The 15,563-nt window shown below is 37.3% G+C and overlaps 1 protein-coding gene across 4 annotated transcripts in view; it reads right to left on the bottom strand.

Annotated features, from left to right (window-relative positions):
* Positions 1-218: 218 nt before the first annotated feature.
* Rbbp5 (RB binding protein 5, histone lysine methyltransferase complex subunit) overlaps positions 219-15,563 on the bottom strand; it is a 36,287-nt gene continuing 20,942 nt past the window's right edge. For 2 of the 4 annotated variants that reach the window (XM_071600138.1, XM_027934692.2), the window contains 6 exons: positions 15,480-15,551; positions 14,778-14,895; positions 12,592-12,661; positions 11,942-12,171; positions 10,418-10,609; positions 219-2,236 (listed from right to left, as the gene is read on the bottom strand). In XM_071600138.1, the coding sequence (XP_071456239.1) occupies positions 2,208-2,236; positions 10,418-10,609; positions 11,942-12,171; positions 12,592-12,661; positions 14,778-14,895; positions 15,480-15,551 (711 nt within the window). In that variant the 3' untranslated portion in view covers positions 219-2,207. Of the gene's footprint in view, positions 2,237-10,417; positions 10,610-11,941; positions 12,172-12,591; positions 12,662-14,777; positions 14,896-15,479; positions 15,552-15,563 lie in introns of those variants that run through there. The other 2 variants (XM_027934694.2, XM_071600139.1) reach the window with 2 other exon arrangements.

Raw genomic sequence — 15,563 nt, 5'->3', positions numbered from 1 at the left:
CTTTTTGATTAACAACACCTTTTGTTTCAAATCATTTATTTATGATCTTGTATAAAGGCAGAAATTTAGACTCTGTGCCCCCACCCCACCACACTCTCCAGCTCTCTAGTTCCATACAGGGCTCTAACACCATCACAGGAAGTCACATTCCCCAGTATATGAAAGTGGCTGGTGAGCTCCAGAAGTGATCAGTGTTTACAAACGAACATCTGCACCTGTTCTTTAATAAACATCCGATTTTATTTACAAAGCATTAAAGCTTCAGCAAGAAGTACCCAAGGCTACGTTTTTATCTTGTACAAAACTACAGAACATTTGAAAAACAAAATGGTGGGCAGGGAGAAGATGACAAAGGGAAGAAGAGAATATACATATATTACACAAATCAAGAAACTCAAACTGAAATGGACAAACAGTTTTAGGGGCTGAAAAAAAAAATCCCCAAAACATAAATAATTATCAGGAGCTGCTGCCAGAGATAATCTGACAGGACGTGATTTTCTCAGTAGCCAGTTGAGGAGTTGGACAGAGTATAAACACCAAATGCCCAGGTGAGGAAACCAAACTCCTTCATACATAGGAGTAAGGCAGAAACCCTTTGTATCAGTCTCCACACCACTACAGTGTGCAGCACAGAGAACGGGAATGAATATAATGTCTGCAAAACAGAAACATGTCCAGTGAGCCACCTGCCAATCTTAACCACTGTCCAATTCACGTGAAATTCACGAAATGAGCACTTGAAGAAGTAGCAGTAGCAACTAAAAAATTCAGGAAGAGTTCTGACTTCTGGGAAAAATAAAAAATATATATATTCTGAAAGATGGGATGGGAAAAAGAGGCCCTTACTGATGTGTTCTACTTTGATTTCTATCCTACAATCTAAAAAATAATCAATGTGTTTGGCTACCTAAAGGAGCATCCACCAACTGATAAAGACTTCCCAATAATCGTAGTATTTAAATTCTCCTTTGAAAATACTGAGAAAATGATGATCCCGGGTAAGTACTTTGGGTCAGCTAAAAGCTCTACTCAGACAGGCTACTAAGCCCCTTCCACACCTGGTTTCCTCACTCTGGAGTTTCAGAAAATTTCAAATACCTAATGTACACATCCATCCAATCTGCTACTTTTTATTTAAACAATAGCAAAAAAAAAAAAGCTAAGCAACCTTTCACAGAAAGGAAGTGACTGGAAAACACAGCAAGAAAAAGGAGCACGAATGCATGGATGCAAGAGGGGAAAGATGCACTGGCTGATGGGGACAGGTTTCCATAGGCAACAATAAAAAAAAAAAATTTACCTTGATCTTTGATTTGAACTGTTTTGCTGCTTTGATTTTGGAATCTGTACTTTAGTCCTTGCACAGGTTCCCCCACCCCAATAAAAAAGAAGCTTGTTGAGAAACACCTTGTTTTGTTTCCAACTCTGGAAGCCAGCACAGATAAGGTAATATAAAGTGTTGATGATTCTTGGCTGGAGATGGATAAAACTAGTTATCTTCAAAATCCATGATTAATGAGACTGAACCAATACTGGAGAAATATGCAATGCAAGAAAAAACCCTGAATCTCCTACTGCCCAGCTTCTTGAGCAAAATATATGACAGGAAGAGGGGGCCTTCTTATCTTTCTTCTTTTCCTGTAAATTTGAAATCTTTCAAGCACTTTCTTTTCTGCCCAACCTTTGTACACTAAATGGAAATACAGGAGTTATCTGAGATAGGGTACATTTAAAAATGAAAAAGAATATGCAACAGAAGTTTTCCTAGGATATTGGAAACAAAATTTCAGATAAGAACAAGTCACTCGAGGACATGCATTGAGGACGGAAGGCAATCAGGAGACAGGAAATGATATGTCAAAATGATTCTGGGTACAATAGATAGATGAACAAAACATAGGTATCTTTTCTCCAGCAACACAACCAAGTGTTGAAGTTTATGTGAGTCAAATCTCCTACTGGATGCCTTCACAAATCCTCGTTCCTGAGAGCCTATTTGGACTTATGCTTGAAAGGGAAGGTAAGGGACATATACTCTTCTTCCATAATTCACTTCTTCATTCAAACATAAAATTCACTCCTTCCACCTCCTGGGTGGGAGGCAGAGGCCTTTGTTTTAAGTTAAAGTCAATCTCAAATAACTGACCACACTGTCCAGAGGCCACCTGATGGCAAGTGAGGAAGAACGAAGAACTTCAAGGTCTTCATAATAGTTCTGAGATTGCTCCTCCTGCTAAAGAGATTAGACACAAAAAGAATTCTTTTACCATCAATTCAGATCAGTTACTTCTAAGAACAGAAACACTGATGGATGCTGCACTCCAAGCATATATGCGCCAAGAATGTCCCCCCTTTAAGGAAAAGTTATAACCAATTCCAACTCCTAATTACTCTTTATTGAAGCAACAAATAATCTAAACCCCAAATCTCCGCCCCAACACTTTTTTCAGTACTGTCCCAAAGGGATGGGGGTGGGAGGTAAAGCTAAGCTGCTGACCATTCTCTATGGTGTTAGAAAGAATGCTTAGCAATCAAAAGGGTGTGATAAACAGAAGAAAGGAAAAGTATTGAACTTTTTCTATATTAGACTAAAACAGTCACTAAATGATTAACAATGAGAAACCCTGTCCAAGTACCACTGTTCCTTAAGTGACATTTCCATCACCTGAGAATCCCAAATAAAGTGAAATGTTAATTAAAGCTATTGTCCATATGTCTACACACCAATAACTAACTGATACACAAAATCCTAAATAGTAAAATCAAATCACCACTTCCCTGTTTACTCTACAGAAGCTGTTCAACCTCCTAGGGATGTCCTTAAATGAACTGTTGTAAAATTATAAACTAGGAAGTGTAAAAAGAGAACAAGGTGAAGAAAACCCTCCCAGATGTCACTTGGAATGGGAGAAAATATATTGCTTAAGGGTAAAAAGCTAAAAAAAAAAAAAAAAAAAAAAAATTGCCCAAGTTATGAAGGAAAACTATCCATTTATAAAAAAAATAGCTTAAAGTTCCAGTATAAATGAAATTAGTGTTTATAAAAATATATTCACATTTGCCTGAGAATAGCCTGAAATGAGTACAAGATACAACATTCTGTCCCTGATACAAGCTCTCTGCTGAATACTACACTGTTAAATCAAATTAAAAAATTTATGTAGCACCTGTTTTTCAGATCACTCCCAAAATAAAACATAATAATAAGTTTGAGTTTGTTTTAAAAAAATCTTAAGATAAAAGAATATACTCTACAAAGCTCAATATTGTGTGTTTACCCACTTAAAGGCTAGTCTCACTGATTTTTCCCATAGGTACGCTGATCCATTTAGTTTTAACAATTTGGAAAGAGATACAACATTGCCACTGTAATTCTAAATCATGATGGGAGAAAGTGGCTTGATCACAAATCAATGGCCTTGGGCTGGGGTTGTGGCTTAGTGGTAGAGAGCTTGCCTAGCATGCATAAGGTACTGGGTTCAATCCTTAACACCACATAAATGTAAAATAAAGATTTTGTGTCCACCTAAAGCTAAAGAATAAATATTAAAAAAAAAACCAAAAAAACATATCAGTAGCCTTAATAATGTACACTCAAAATGACTAAGCACCTTATACTGATTATCTGTGTAATTTGTGTTTCAGTAACATTCTTATTCTTATGAAAAGACATAAAATAAAAACATACATACATAGGCTTGTTGAGGCATTAGGCACAGAACAAAACCAGAGCATACGATACCAAGCAAGGTAAAATACACAGAAATAGCAACACAGAAGACCCGCAGCAGTTGCCTGAAGGGAACACACTGGTTAGCTACAACATAAAGGAAATCTTCAGTAATATAATATTAAGGAGTTCAGTTTAAGATGAATAGCCATTTTGGGTACCTCCTAATAGCAGCCTCATCCAGGGTAGCTTAAGAGAATGCAGGATCATGATTTTCAAACTCTACCTTATTTAGCTAATAAGATCACATGAGAAAGAATATCCAACTCGCTGAGTTTAGCAAGATTTCATAAAATTAGTCTTTGAGACTGTTCATAAAAAAGAAAACAAAACACACACCTTACTCATTAACAAGTGATTAAAACAATTGGGTTCTGTGACTTGTAGGTGATAGCAGAGCATCAGGGAGCAGTGGTGCAGAATGGCCCAAGGCAGGAAAATCTGCAATGGTGTCTGCTGGCCCCCAGAAGCAACACCTCTGCTCACTTTGGCCTTTGCTACCCAGAACAGACCCAAGTACACACCAATCCCTCATGCTCACCATCCCATGAGGCCTTTAGGCCATGTATGTGATAGACCAAAACTTTGTGTTACTTTGCTCCTGATGAGCCAAATTCACCACCCTAGGTGCCCTATTTCTTAGGCTACATGGAAACGCGAGTCTGCTCACATCTTGTTTCTTTCTAGGACTCTCCTCTGGAGAGTAGCCAATGTACTGAAGAACAGACATTTGATAGATGGCACTGATCCGCCAGCCTGGCCTTTCCCTGGGAAGTCCCGAGCTCCAGGGTTACTCCTGCCATGCTTCACTGATGGGTCCTCACTCAACACAGAAACTATATCTTCATGAATGTAGGCACTCAGTTGCTAATCCAATACTAATGAGCTGTTTGATAGGAAAGAATGTTCTGTAGCTCTAGATTCCAGGTGAATTCTACGGTGATTCATTTGTCTTCCAATTTTCCCTTGAAATGCACCATATCTCAACACACACACAGCAGCTCTGAGAGTTTTGTGGAACAGGTTCTATAGCAACTGGCTAATTGCAGATATGAGCAAACAGTTGCCACCCATCTAGCCTGGGTAGCATCACAACCTACACCTAAGACCCTGCCTTCAAACAATCTGGTTTTAAAACAAAAGTCGTTCCATTAAATAAAGGGGGTTTACGAAACATGAAAACTCTCAGACTAGATGGATTCCTAAAGATAGTTCGGTCTCTGGCATTCTGAATTAGGTTTCACTTCTTAGTACCCGTTGGGAAAGCAATGACTACATACGGACTTTTATGGAAAAGCTTGAAGGTAATCTTTTATTGAAAAATCTTCTGTGGAAGAATGAGATCCAGATGCCAGTTTCCCTCAGGGGCCTTGATGGGCTGTGTGCTAATCAGCTTTGCCTGCTCAGGGTCCTCAAGATGACCATGCCAATGGATGAACCCCAACCCTCAATCAAAGAATCCCACACCCAAGATCTGATAAGTGTCCTAAAATGGAGACTTCCCATAGGTTATCTAGTCTCACCACTGTCCCAAATTTGCAGCCTTCATAAAGATGGAAACTACACTGCAGCTAGCCACAAAAGCTACTGCAGCCCTCCTGAGGGTCCAGAACCTCAAAAGCTGCAAGACCCTGCTGGGGGTTTTTTGTTTTGGTTTGTTTTTTTGTTTTTTTAAATGATCCTACTCTGTCTGTTGGCCCCCAGAAGCAACACCTGTCCACTCTGAAGTTTAAACTGGCCATATCTGTTCTGGAGATTTCCATTAGGATAAGGTTGAGGAACCAAGGCCAAAAAAAGGAAGGAGAAAATGGGAGGGACAGATAAATCAGATGGGTAAGTATGCAATGCATGCAACCATGAGGAACTGGGGAAATGCTTGCAGTCATCTATGCATTGCTTTGTCTCTATCACAAAATGTACCATCACTCTGGCCCTGTCAAAGGAAAGCCTCCTCTAGCCCTTGTAAGGGGTAAACTTGTTAAAGGAGCTGCCCCTCTACTTAAGGTTGATCCACTTTGGTGTCTAACAAAAATAAGTAGAAAATAATAGTCCAGAATGAAGCACCCTGCTGTTATAATACACAAGCGAGGTCAGTACCTCCTAACCTTATCAACAAAGTGAGTGTGAAAAATCTTGTAATAGCCACCCCTCCCTGCCCCCCAATAGCAGTATCTACTCTTCCTAGAAGGGGCTTTAAAATGCTAACTTGTATAAATACTATAATATGTATATCCCACATTTAGTTCAAATTTTTACTACAAACTTTCTTCTGTCACTAAGATAATAATACTAATGCGTTTGAGAATTTTAGGGAATTAAAAAGACTTATTCCTTCAGGGCTGAGTAAACTTTTCAACATGGTTTACTTTAATTCTCATTTAGACAGTTGCTGTCCAGTGACAACACTGTATTACTGAAGAAAATGTGAGTTTAAAATAAAAACAAAAACAAACTTAAAATGGTTTATTTACAACCACTTCCTACAGAAAACACAAGATTAATTACAGAAAAGTTTAAAGAAGGTGGGAGACTATGTTCTAAAGAGTTTAAATGAATTAAATACCTTTTGGTCACATTTCTAATTTTTATTTTTAGTTATAGATGCACATAGTACTTTATATTTTTATGTGGTACTGAGGATCAAACCCACTGCCTCACTCGTTCTACACAGGTGCTCTACCACTGAGCCACAACCCCAACCCAGTTTGGCCACATTTTAAATCACCCTAAGCATTTCTTTGGGTCAGGGAAATCTATTTAAACTTTAAATTGCTCCTTCTGTATAGCATCAGTTTGTCCAAGAAGTGGGCTATGAAAGATCATCTTTATTATGTCTAGTCAATTACCGATGTGCATTTTTTGTTGACAATGACCATCTGTTACAGGCTATTTTACTTTTTTTTTTTTTTAATTGGGGAGGAGGTTATTGTGAATGGGACAGTTTTCTAAATTTCTTTTTCAGCTGATTCTTCATTAGTGTATAGGAACACAACTGATTTGGGGTGTTAATTTTATATCCTGCTACTTTGCTGAATTTGTTTATGGAGTTTTCTGGTAGAGTTCTTTTGGGTCTTCTAAATATAGAATCATGCCATTGGCAAATAGAGATAGTTTGAGCGCTTCTTTTCCTGTTCATAGCTCCTTAATTTCTTTCTTTTGCCTAATTGCTCTGTCTAGGATTTCAAGGACAATGTTGAATAGAAATAATAAAAGAGGACATCCTTGTCTTGTTACTGTTTTTAGAGAATGCTTTCCATTTTTTTTTTCCCCATTTAGAATGATGTTGGCCTTGGGTTTAATATATACAGCTTTTACAATGTTGAGGTATGTCCCTATTATCCCTACTTTTTGTAGTGTTCTGAACATGAATGAATGCTGAATTCTGTCAACTGCTTTTTCTGCATCTATTGAAATAATCATGTGATTCTCATCTTTAAGTCTACTGATGCGGTGAATTACATTTATTGATTTCCATACATTGAACCAACCTTGCATCCCTGGGATGAAACTCACTTGATCGTGGTGCACTATCTTCTTAATATGTTTTTGTATGCAAATTGCCAGTATTTCATTAAGAATTTTTGAATCTATGTTCATCAGGGATTTTGTTCTGAAGTTTTCTTTGCTTGATGTATCTTTTCTGGTTTTGGTATCTGGGTGTTACTAGCTTCATAGAATGAGTCTAGAAAAGTTTCCTCCTTTTCTATTTCATGGAATAAATTGAGAAGGATTGGTATTAGTTCTTCTTTGAAGGTCTGGTAGAACTTGACTAAGAATTTGTCTGGTTCTGGGTTTTTCCTTGTTGGCAGGCTTTTGATGATGTCTTCAATTTCATTGCTAATTGACCTGTTTAAATTTTCTACGTTCTCCTGATTCAATCTGAGTAGGTCATATGTCTCTAGAAACTTGTCGATGTCTTCAAGATTTTCTATTTTGGGCTGGGGATATAGCTCAGTTGGTAGAGTGCTTGCCTAGCATGCACAAGACCCTGGGTTCAATCACTAGCACCACAAAGAAAAAAAAAAAAAGATTTTCTAATTTTAGGGGAGTATAAATTTTCAAAATAGATTCTGATTATCATCTATATTTTCAGTAGTGTCCATGGCAATATTTCCTTTTTCATCATGAATTTTAGTGATCTGAGTTTTTCCCCTCTTTCTCTTGGTTAGCTTGGCTAAGGATTTATCAATTTATTTTTTCAAAGAACCAACTTTTGTTTTGTTGACTTTTTGAACTGTTTTTGTTTTAATTTCATTGATTTCAGCTCTGATTTTAATTATTTCCTGTCTTCTACTGCTTTTGGTGTTGATTTGTTGTTCTTTGTCTAGGGCTTTGAGCTGTAATGTTAGGTTATTTATTTGGTAACTTTCTACTCTTTTAATGAATGAGCCCATTGCAATAAACCTTCCTCTAAGAACCGCCTTCATAGTGTCCCAGAGATTTTGATGTGTTGTGTCATTATTCTCATTTACCTCTAAGTATTTTTTTAATTCCATCTCTGATTTCTTCTGTTATCCATTGGTCATTCAATAGCATATGATTTAGTCTCCAGGTGTAGCTACTATTTTTATTTTAGCATTGATTTCTAATTTCATTCATTATGATCTGATAGAATGTAACATATTATCTTTTTTTGCCAAGAATTGCTTTGTGGCCTAAGATTTGGTCTATTTTATAGAAAGATTTGTGTACTGCTGTGAAAAAAGTATATTAAAAATATATATATATTCAGCCACTGATGGATGAAACATTCTATATATGTCTGTAGAGTCTAAATTATTAATTGTATTTTTTAGTTCTATAGCTTTTTTATTTAGTTTTTGTTTGGAGGGTCTATCCAGTGATGAGAGAGGCATGTTAAAATAACCCAGTATTATTATGTTGTGGTCTATTTGATTCTTGAAATTAAGAGGATTTATTTGATGTACGTAGATGCTCCATTGTTTGGGGAATAAATATTTATGATTATTATATCTTGCTGAGGTATAATTAAATAGTATGAAATGACCTTGTTTGTCCCTTCTGATTAACTTTGGCATGAAGACAGAAACCCCTGCTTGTTTAGATGATCCATGAGAATGATATGTTTTTTTCCCATCCTTTCACCTTCTGTCTGTGGATGTCTTTTGCCTGGGAGGTGAGTCTCTTGGAGACAGCATATTGTTGGGTCTTGTTTTTTAATCCAATCTGCCAGTTTATGTCTTTTGATTGATGAGTGTAGGCCATTTATATTCAATGTTATTATCGATAAATCATATTTTTTATCCCCTGTCATAGCCTGGCCTGCTTGATTTATTTCTTGTTTTAAACTTGAATTAATTTCTCCTTTATTTGACTATTCTTCTAGTGTGTTCCTCCCTTTGCTGGTTTTCAATTTTATTTTTCACTTCTTCTTCATGAAATATTTTATTGAGTATGTGTTACAGTGCAGGCTTTTAACTGTGAATTCTTTTAACTTTTATTCATCACAGTTTCACCATCAATTCTGAAGCTTAGTTTTGCTGGGTATATTTTCCAATATAGACAGAGTATTAAGAGGATTGAGTGTGATGGTGGTAACTGAATAATAGTGAAGCATACTGTTGTTGGAGGAAAAAATACTAGCACAGAGTGGTATGGTATCAGGTTATGAAAAACTAAAGTCTAAATCTAGCAAACTTGAGGTGGAATATTGCAAATAATGACTAATTCAATTTGTTTTCTGTTTTCTGCTTCTCTGTTGAAGAAAAGTCATATTCATATACAATGATTAACTGACAAGGTATAATTAAGGAATTCTGTTAGCATTCTAGTGCTTCATTGTATATGGGTTAAAATTTTTGATTAAAATTTTAAAGCAGGAGGAAAAAAAACCTGAATACAACACTAATATTTTATTAATCCTGCTTTGAGACTACTCAATTAGTCTAAAAAATTGAAAGTATTATATTAACTCAAGTAGTGCTTATATATAAAACACTACACTTCCAAAATTCAACATCTAATAGAAATGAATTCCAATCTGGTTAATATTTTTCCAACAAATAGCCTAGGTTAACAAATATTTGATAGGAAATTAAAATGGCTCTCTATCCTCCAATAAAAATCTCTCAATCATATACAAATGAGAAAACCAAATGTTATATATCAAAAGGCTTAGGCTTAAGAAGCTACAAAGAGCACAGTTTCTGTCTTTTGGGTAATTTCCTCCTGTTCTCAGATATGGGGTTTTATGTAAAAACCTCATTTTCTTCTTTACATGATGGTGCTATTTGTGCAATTTGAACAATATATGTAAAGAAAAGATGCTACAGACAGGGGTTATATTTTAAAAGCTTATATTCTGGCTATTTATGAAGAAATGAATTAAGCCAGTGTTCTGACCTTTTTGGGTCAGAGATTCTTCTATAAGAATCTGATAAAACCTATGAGTATCTTCCCCAGAAAAATATCTCCCTAATATTTTGCATATACTACTAGGGGAATGAAGGCCCTCTGAAACCTACTTATGGACCCAAGGTTAAGAGCCACTGAATTAAGCCAATTGAGGTTTAGCCTACCCTTAGCAGCTTAAAATTCAGGCATTATCTGCTGCTGGAAAAAAGGAGGAAAGGGGGGAGGGGAATGCTGCAGTTATAGGAAGTCAGGGATTGTACAAAGCAAGGCCACAAAGCAAGCCAGACAGTGCTCCCAATGTGTCCTTACCTGTCAAGGGCTGGCTGAGTTCCGCCTGCACTTTACCCTTCGTTGATCCTTCCAGAGGTAAACCTCTGTCCCCTTTGTAGAGTTTCGGTTTAAATGGAGAATCTTTCTCTTTACCTTTTGATCCTTTAGGCCGGCCTGCTTGCTTCTTCTTGGATTTGCCATCCCCCTTCACACCCAGTAGTGGATGGACTTCTGTAGAACAAGGATAGATAGGGATGGAAAGGGATCCACACAATAACAGTCTCAGCACCACACCAGACCTCTGTGAGCAAAAACAGTGCTTTTGTGTCCCAGTTCTAATATCATAAACAGAAAAGTCTGCCTTATCAATTGTTTAAAAAACTACACTAAGTGTGGTGGTACACGCATGTAATCCCAGCTTCAGAAGGCTGAAGCAGGAGGATAGCAAGTTTGAGGCTAGTCTTAGCAACTTTGCAAGACCCTGTCTTAAAACTTTTTTTTTAAATTTTAAAAGGACTAATAATGAAGGCCCTTAGTTTCAATCTATAGTACCAAAGGGGGCGGGGAGGAAACAAAACAAAAAAACTATAAGACTATATATTATATGACAAATAGTTGCTAGACCCAAAGGAACACACAGCCTATATATGGTTCACTCCAAGCCATAGCAACTCTAAACTGAAAACATAACTGAAAGACACATTGATAGTATATTAAATCAAGCTCTGGTATGAGGGAGCAGAAAGGGAATAGGCTTTGGGGCTGGGGATATAGCTCAGTTGGTAAAGTGCTTGCTTTGCATGCACAAGGCCCAGGATTCAATCCCCAGCACCAAAAAAAAAAAAAAAAGAAAAAGATGAGCTTTGGATTTAGAAAGATCAGGGCAAGAATCCTGGTTCCACCACTTTCCGTAAGACCTTGACCAAGTTACATAATATCAGCTCAAATTTTCTCCTTTCTAAAGTAGGGAGAGTAAAAGAACTTGCAGAGCCAATGTAAAAGTCAGCAAGAGCATATAAACTACACGACAGTGCCTGGAACAGGGCAGACACACACAATCTAGAGCATCAGAGAAAAATGCAGTTGCATATTTAATTGATTTGTAGCTAAAGAAAGGAGGACGCCCAATAGTAACACACACACACATACCCACTTCCATCCATTCCCCAAACCATCCCAACGCAGGATAATAAAGGCTTGCAAACTCAGCTTATAAACGCAGGCAGGCAGAATAAAATGACTGTCAGGGTCTGACTAGTACTTTACCACCTAATCAGACCACTCTATGGGAAAAGATTAAAAAAGAAGATGAATATAACAAGGAAACAAATTTTGAGCCGTGAGTCAGAAGACTTAAAGCATGTCATCTTAGGTGAGGTACCAAAGGGCAGAATTTCCATTTTAAAAGAGATGTGAACACAGATATAGTCATTAAAAAGCTGTAAAGCACAATAAAGAATCATGGGAAAATTTCCTTAAGGCAAAAATTGCTCAAATAGGAAATGATCAGTTTTAAAAATTAAAAGTGGTGCCTGTTGGGCAGCAGGGAGATGCAGCTCTTACCGTCATTTGGTACTCCTTGAAGTTCAATATTGGTTGTTTTGGGTTTCTTCTTAGGTGGCTGGGACCCATCTGTTGAAGATTGCCTCTTCTTCTCTGAACCAGCCCCTTCATCCATCAAGGAAGTTTGGACAGCATCCGGTGGAGGGCCATAAGGATTTTCTTCTGGGTCTTCTACCTCAGGGGCAATGGGTAAATACAACAGAGCCTTTGAATCTTCCAGTTCTTCATCACTATTTGGAAAAGGATCAGACAAGAGATTGGAAAAAAGAGGAGAGAGTTGCTTAAACCATAAGCCCTCTTCCTCTGGCGCCCATATTAGCATACACAACAGGTATAGATCTAGAACTTTAGGAAAGCCAGGAGGAATCACAGGAAATCAGACAACACGAATCACAGGAAATCAAAATTCAATAATCATAAACAGATTACATGTATTACTTCAGTTTCTTTAAATTCTGTATCAGGAAGATAGGGAAGAGAAAGTAGGACTAGAGAATAAAGACTGAATTGTTTTTCCTGTACCAAAGGAGTTCTCTCTTTCAATTAATATGCAGATGGAACTGAGAGGGCAGTCAAGGGAGCAGAGTTACATACTCCATCAAAGACTAAAGAGGAGCATCCCAGATGCCCAGCATTCCATGCCAGCTCACCTGCTACAGAAGGCAGCAATGGGGTCCACACTGGTGACATCCACCTCCTCATCTTCTGCAGCATCAGCTCCTGCACGACAGAAACACAGGAGAGGTTTGAGGAGAAGTAGAAAACTACTTTTCATTTGCAGCTTAATGATTTCATAAACTGAAATTCAGGAGAAACAAAGGAAGAAAACCAAGTACACTTAATCATTTAACAAACAGGTGCTGAACTTCCACCATATGCTAGGCACTAGGAATAGTATGATGACCAAGAAAGGTGTGGAAAGTTCTTCAGTAAAACCTTCATAATCTGAGAAAACAGACACAAACAGATCACTTCCATTTAATATAGTAAACACTAACACAAAAATATTTGCAATGTGCTTACAAGAAGGAAGGAGTAATTTATGTAGGTCTTGGAACATCACAGGAAATTATCCAGGAATGCCAAAATAATCCAGAACATTCTGCAACCCTGGAGGGGTTCTATTTGACAGGAAGCACACAAGTTATCTAACACCTAACATGAGTGGTAGAGAACTAAAATTTTCCTGATTCCTTGGTTCCTGGCACCATGCAGTGGAGTCAATGATTGCTAATTGTAATCACATACACAAATCCCTACTACATGTAAAAACCTGTTTAAAGATCATGAGGATAAAAAGTGAAATCTTTATTTTTATCTTTAAGGAGGTCCTATCTAGAGATTCAGAAGACAAAAATAACAATGATTAAGCTGGGGATACAGATCAATAGGAGATCACTTGCCTAGCATGTGTCTGGTCTTGGGTTTGATCCCCCATCTTGCAAAATAAGACTACAGTCATAATCATAATAAAAAATGACATTTAAGCTGGGCACAGTGGTCCATGCTTAAAGTGCCAGCTACTCTGGAATGGAGGTGAAAGGATAACTTGAGCCTCCGAGTTCAAGACCAGTATGTAGAAAAAAGAAAAAAAAGACAAGCATGAGAAGACCCTATCTCAAAAAAAAAAAAGACACCCCTCTCCAAAATAAAAAAATAAATTAGGGACTAAGGCTCAGTAGTCAGTGTTTACCTAGCATGCTCAAGGGTCTGGTTCCCAGCACCATAAAAAAAGAAAGAACAGGGCACAAATGATGCATACCTGTAATCCCAGCTACTTGGGAGGCTAAGGGAGGAGGACTGCAATTTGAGGACAGCCTCAGCCACCTAGTGAGACCCTGTTTCAAAATTTAAAAAAGTGAAAAGGGTTGGGGATATAGCTCAGTGGTGAAGCCCCTCTCAGTTCAATCCCTAGTACCACCCCACCAAAAAAAAAAGAATTGGGGTGCTTATTACAGCCTAGTCAGATACTAGGTGCTTTACATGAATTATTTCATTTATTCCTACAATCCTAAGAGACAGGTACTATTATTACACGCTCCACCCTCCCCTGCTTTTTTTGTAACAGGGATTGAACCCAGTGGCGCTTAACCACTGAGCTCCATCCCCAGCCATTTTTATATATTATTTACAGACAGAGTCTCACTGAGGGTATCACTAAGTTGTTGAGGCTCACTTTGAACTCATGATCCTCCTGCCTCAGCCTCCTGAACCACTGGGATTACAGGCATGTGCTACTGCACCCAACTTATAACCCCTATCTTACATTTGAGGAAATTCAAGTTAACTATTAAAATTAGGGCTGGGGAGGTGGCTCAAAAGGTAGTGCGCTCGCGTGGCATGCGTGCAGCCCGGGTTCGATCCTCAGCACCACATACAAACAAAGATACTGTGTCCACCGAGAACTAAAAAAAATAAATATTAAAAAAATTCTCTCTCTCTCTCACTCTTTCTTTAAAAAAAAAAAAACTATTAAAATTAAATTTTTTGTTCAAAGCTGTCAGACTCTAGAGTCCATGTTCTTGACCTTGCGAACAAGTGACAGAACACCATATAAGCTGAGCACTCAGCACATCTAGGTGCTCTGCTAGGTGTAGCAAGTAAATCCTAACAATCATCTGCACTTAATCAGAAAATACAAGTGAGATATCAAGAGGGCTGCTTGAGCCCTAGTAATGCCTTAGTAAACCCTTAATTAATGTCTTATATATTAAGACTCCCCAGACATTGTGAAAACTGTATTCTTAAAGAAAAAAGGTGAAAGATTAGGTGCTAAAATAAATTTATACAAGAGTATTAAGTAAAGCAATCATTTTTTTCCTTTTGGAAATATTACCTGTCTGCTCAGGCTCACTCTTATCTTCATCTTCAATATCAAATTCTGATTCCCTTTCCTCATATTCTACATTTTCATCCAACTCTTTGAAATCTGGTGCGAATGCACTCCAATTTTCCTACACCACAAACAAAATAAAAACCACACAAGAAAGCAATAATCTGTAATCTAGATATTAATGATAAAAATGAAAGAGTTGAGCATGAAAGAGACTCAGAAGTCTGAGATTAAATGTGGGAGGTTTTCCTATCTTATGGTATTTCCTATCTAAACATTCCAAGTTTTAAATGGTGGCTCTTTCACAAAAACTGCCTTCTTTAATATTTTAAGAAGTAATTTTGAGGTGAATTGTTAAATTTTCACAAATACAGTATAAAAGTGTTTAAAGCAAAACCAGGATGTGAAAATAAGAAAAAGAAAAACATAGCTCAAGAAATAGAAAAATATAACAGAAAGTACACTAGATTTTCTCCATGAAAACAGAGCTAGTAATCTAGCTTGGGACCAAGACCTTCCAATAAAAATAGAGTGAAATGAGACACACTGAACATAACTGGGTGATAGAAATAATACACCAGATTAAAAAACAAAATAAGGTAAGTGCCTAGCCTTTTATAGTGTAAGGCTCTTATATGTAAGAACTACCTTACTATGTGTGAGAAGTATCTAGTTTCAAAGCAAGTCAACCAGAAAAATACTTACTACTTGATTTTGTGCCCAGATAGATACCACACCACTAGAAATGGATGCTATGATGGGTCGAACAGGATGCCACTAAATTTTAAT

This window comes from Marmota flaviventris, chromosome 12 (assembly GCF_047511675.1).
Source record: "Marmota flaviventris isolate mMarFla1 chromosome 12, mMarFla1.hap1, whole genome shotgun sequence".
NCBI lineage: Eukaryota > Metazoa > Chordata > Mammalia > Rodentia > Sciuridae > Marmota > Marmota flaviventris.
This window is presented reverse-complemented; position numbering and strand designations above follow the sequence as displayed.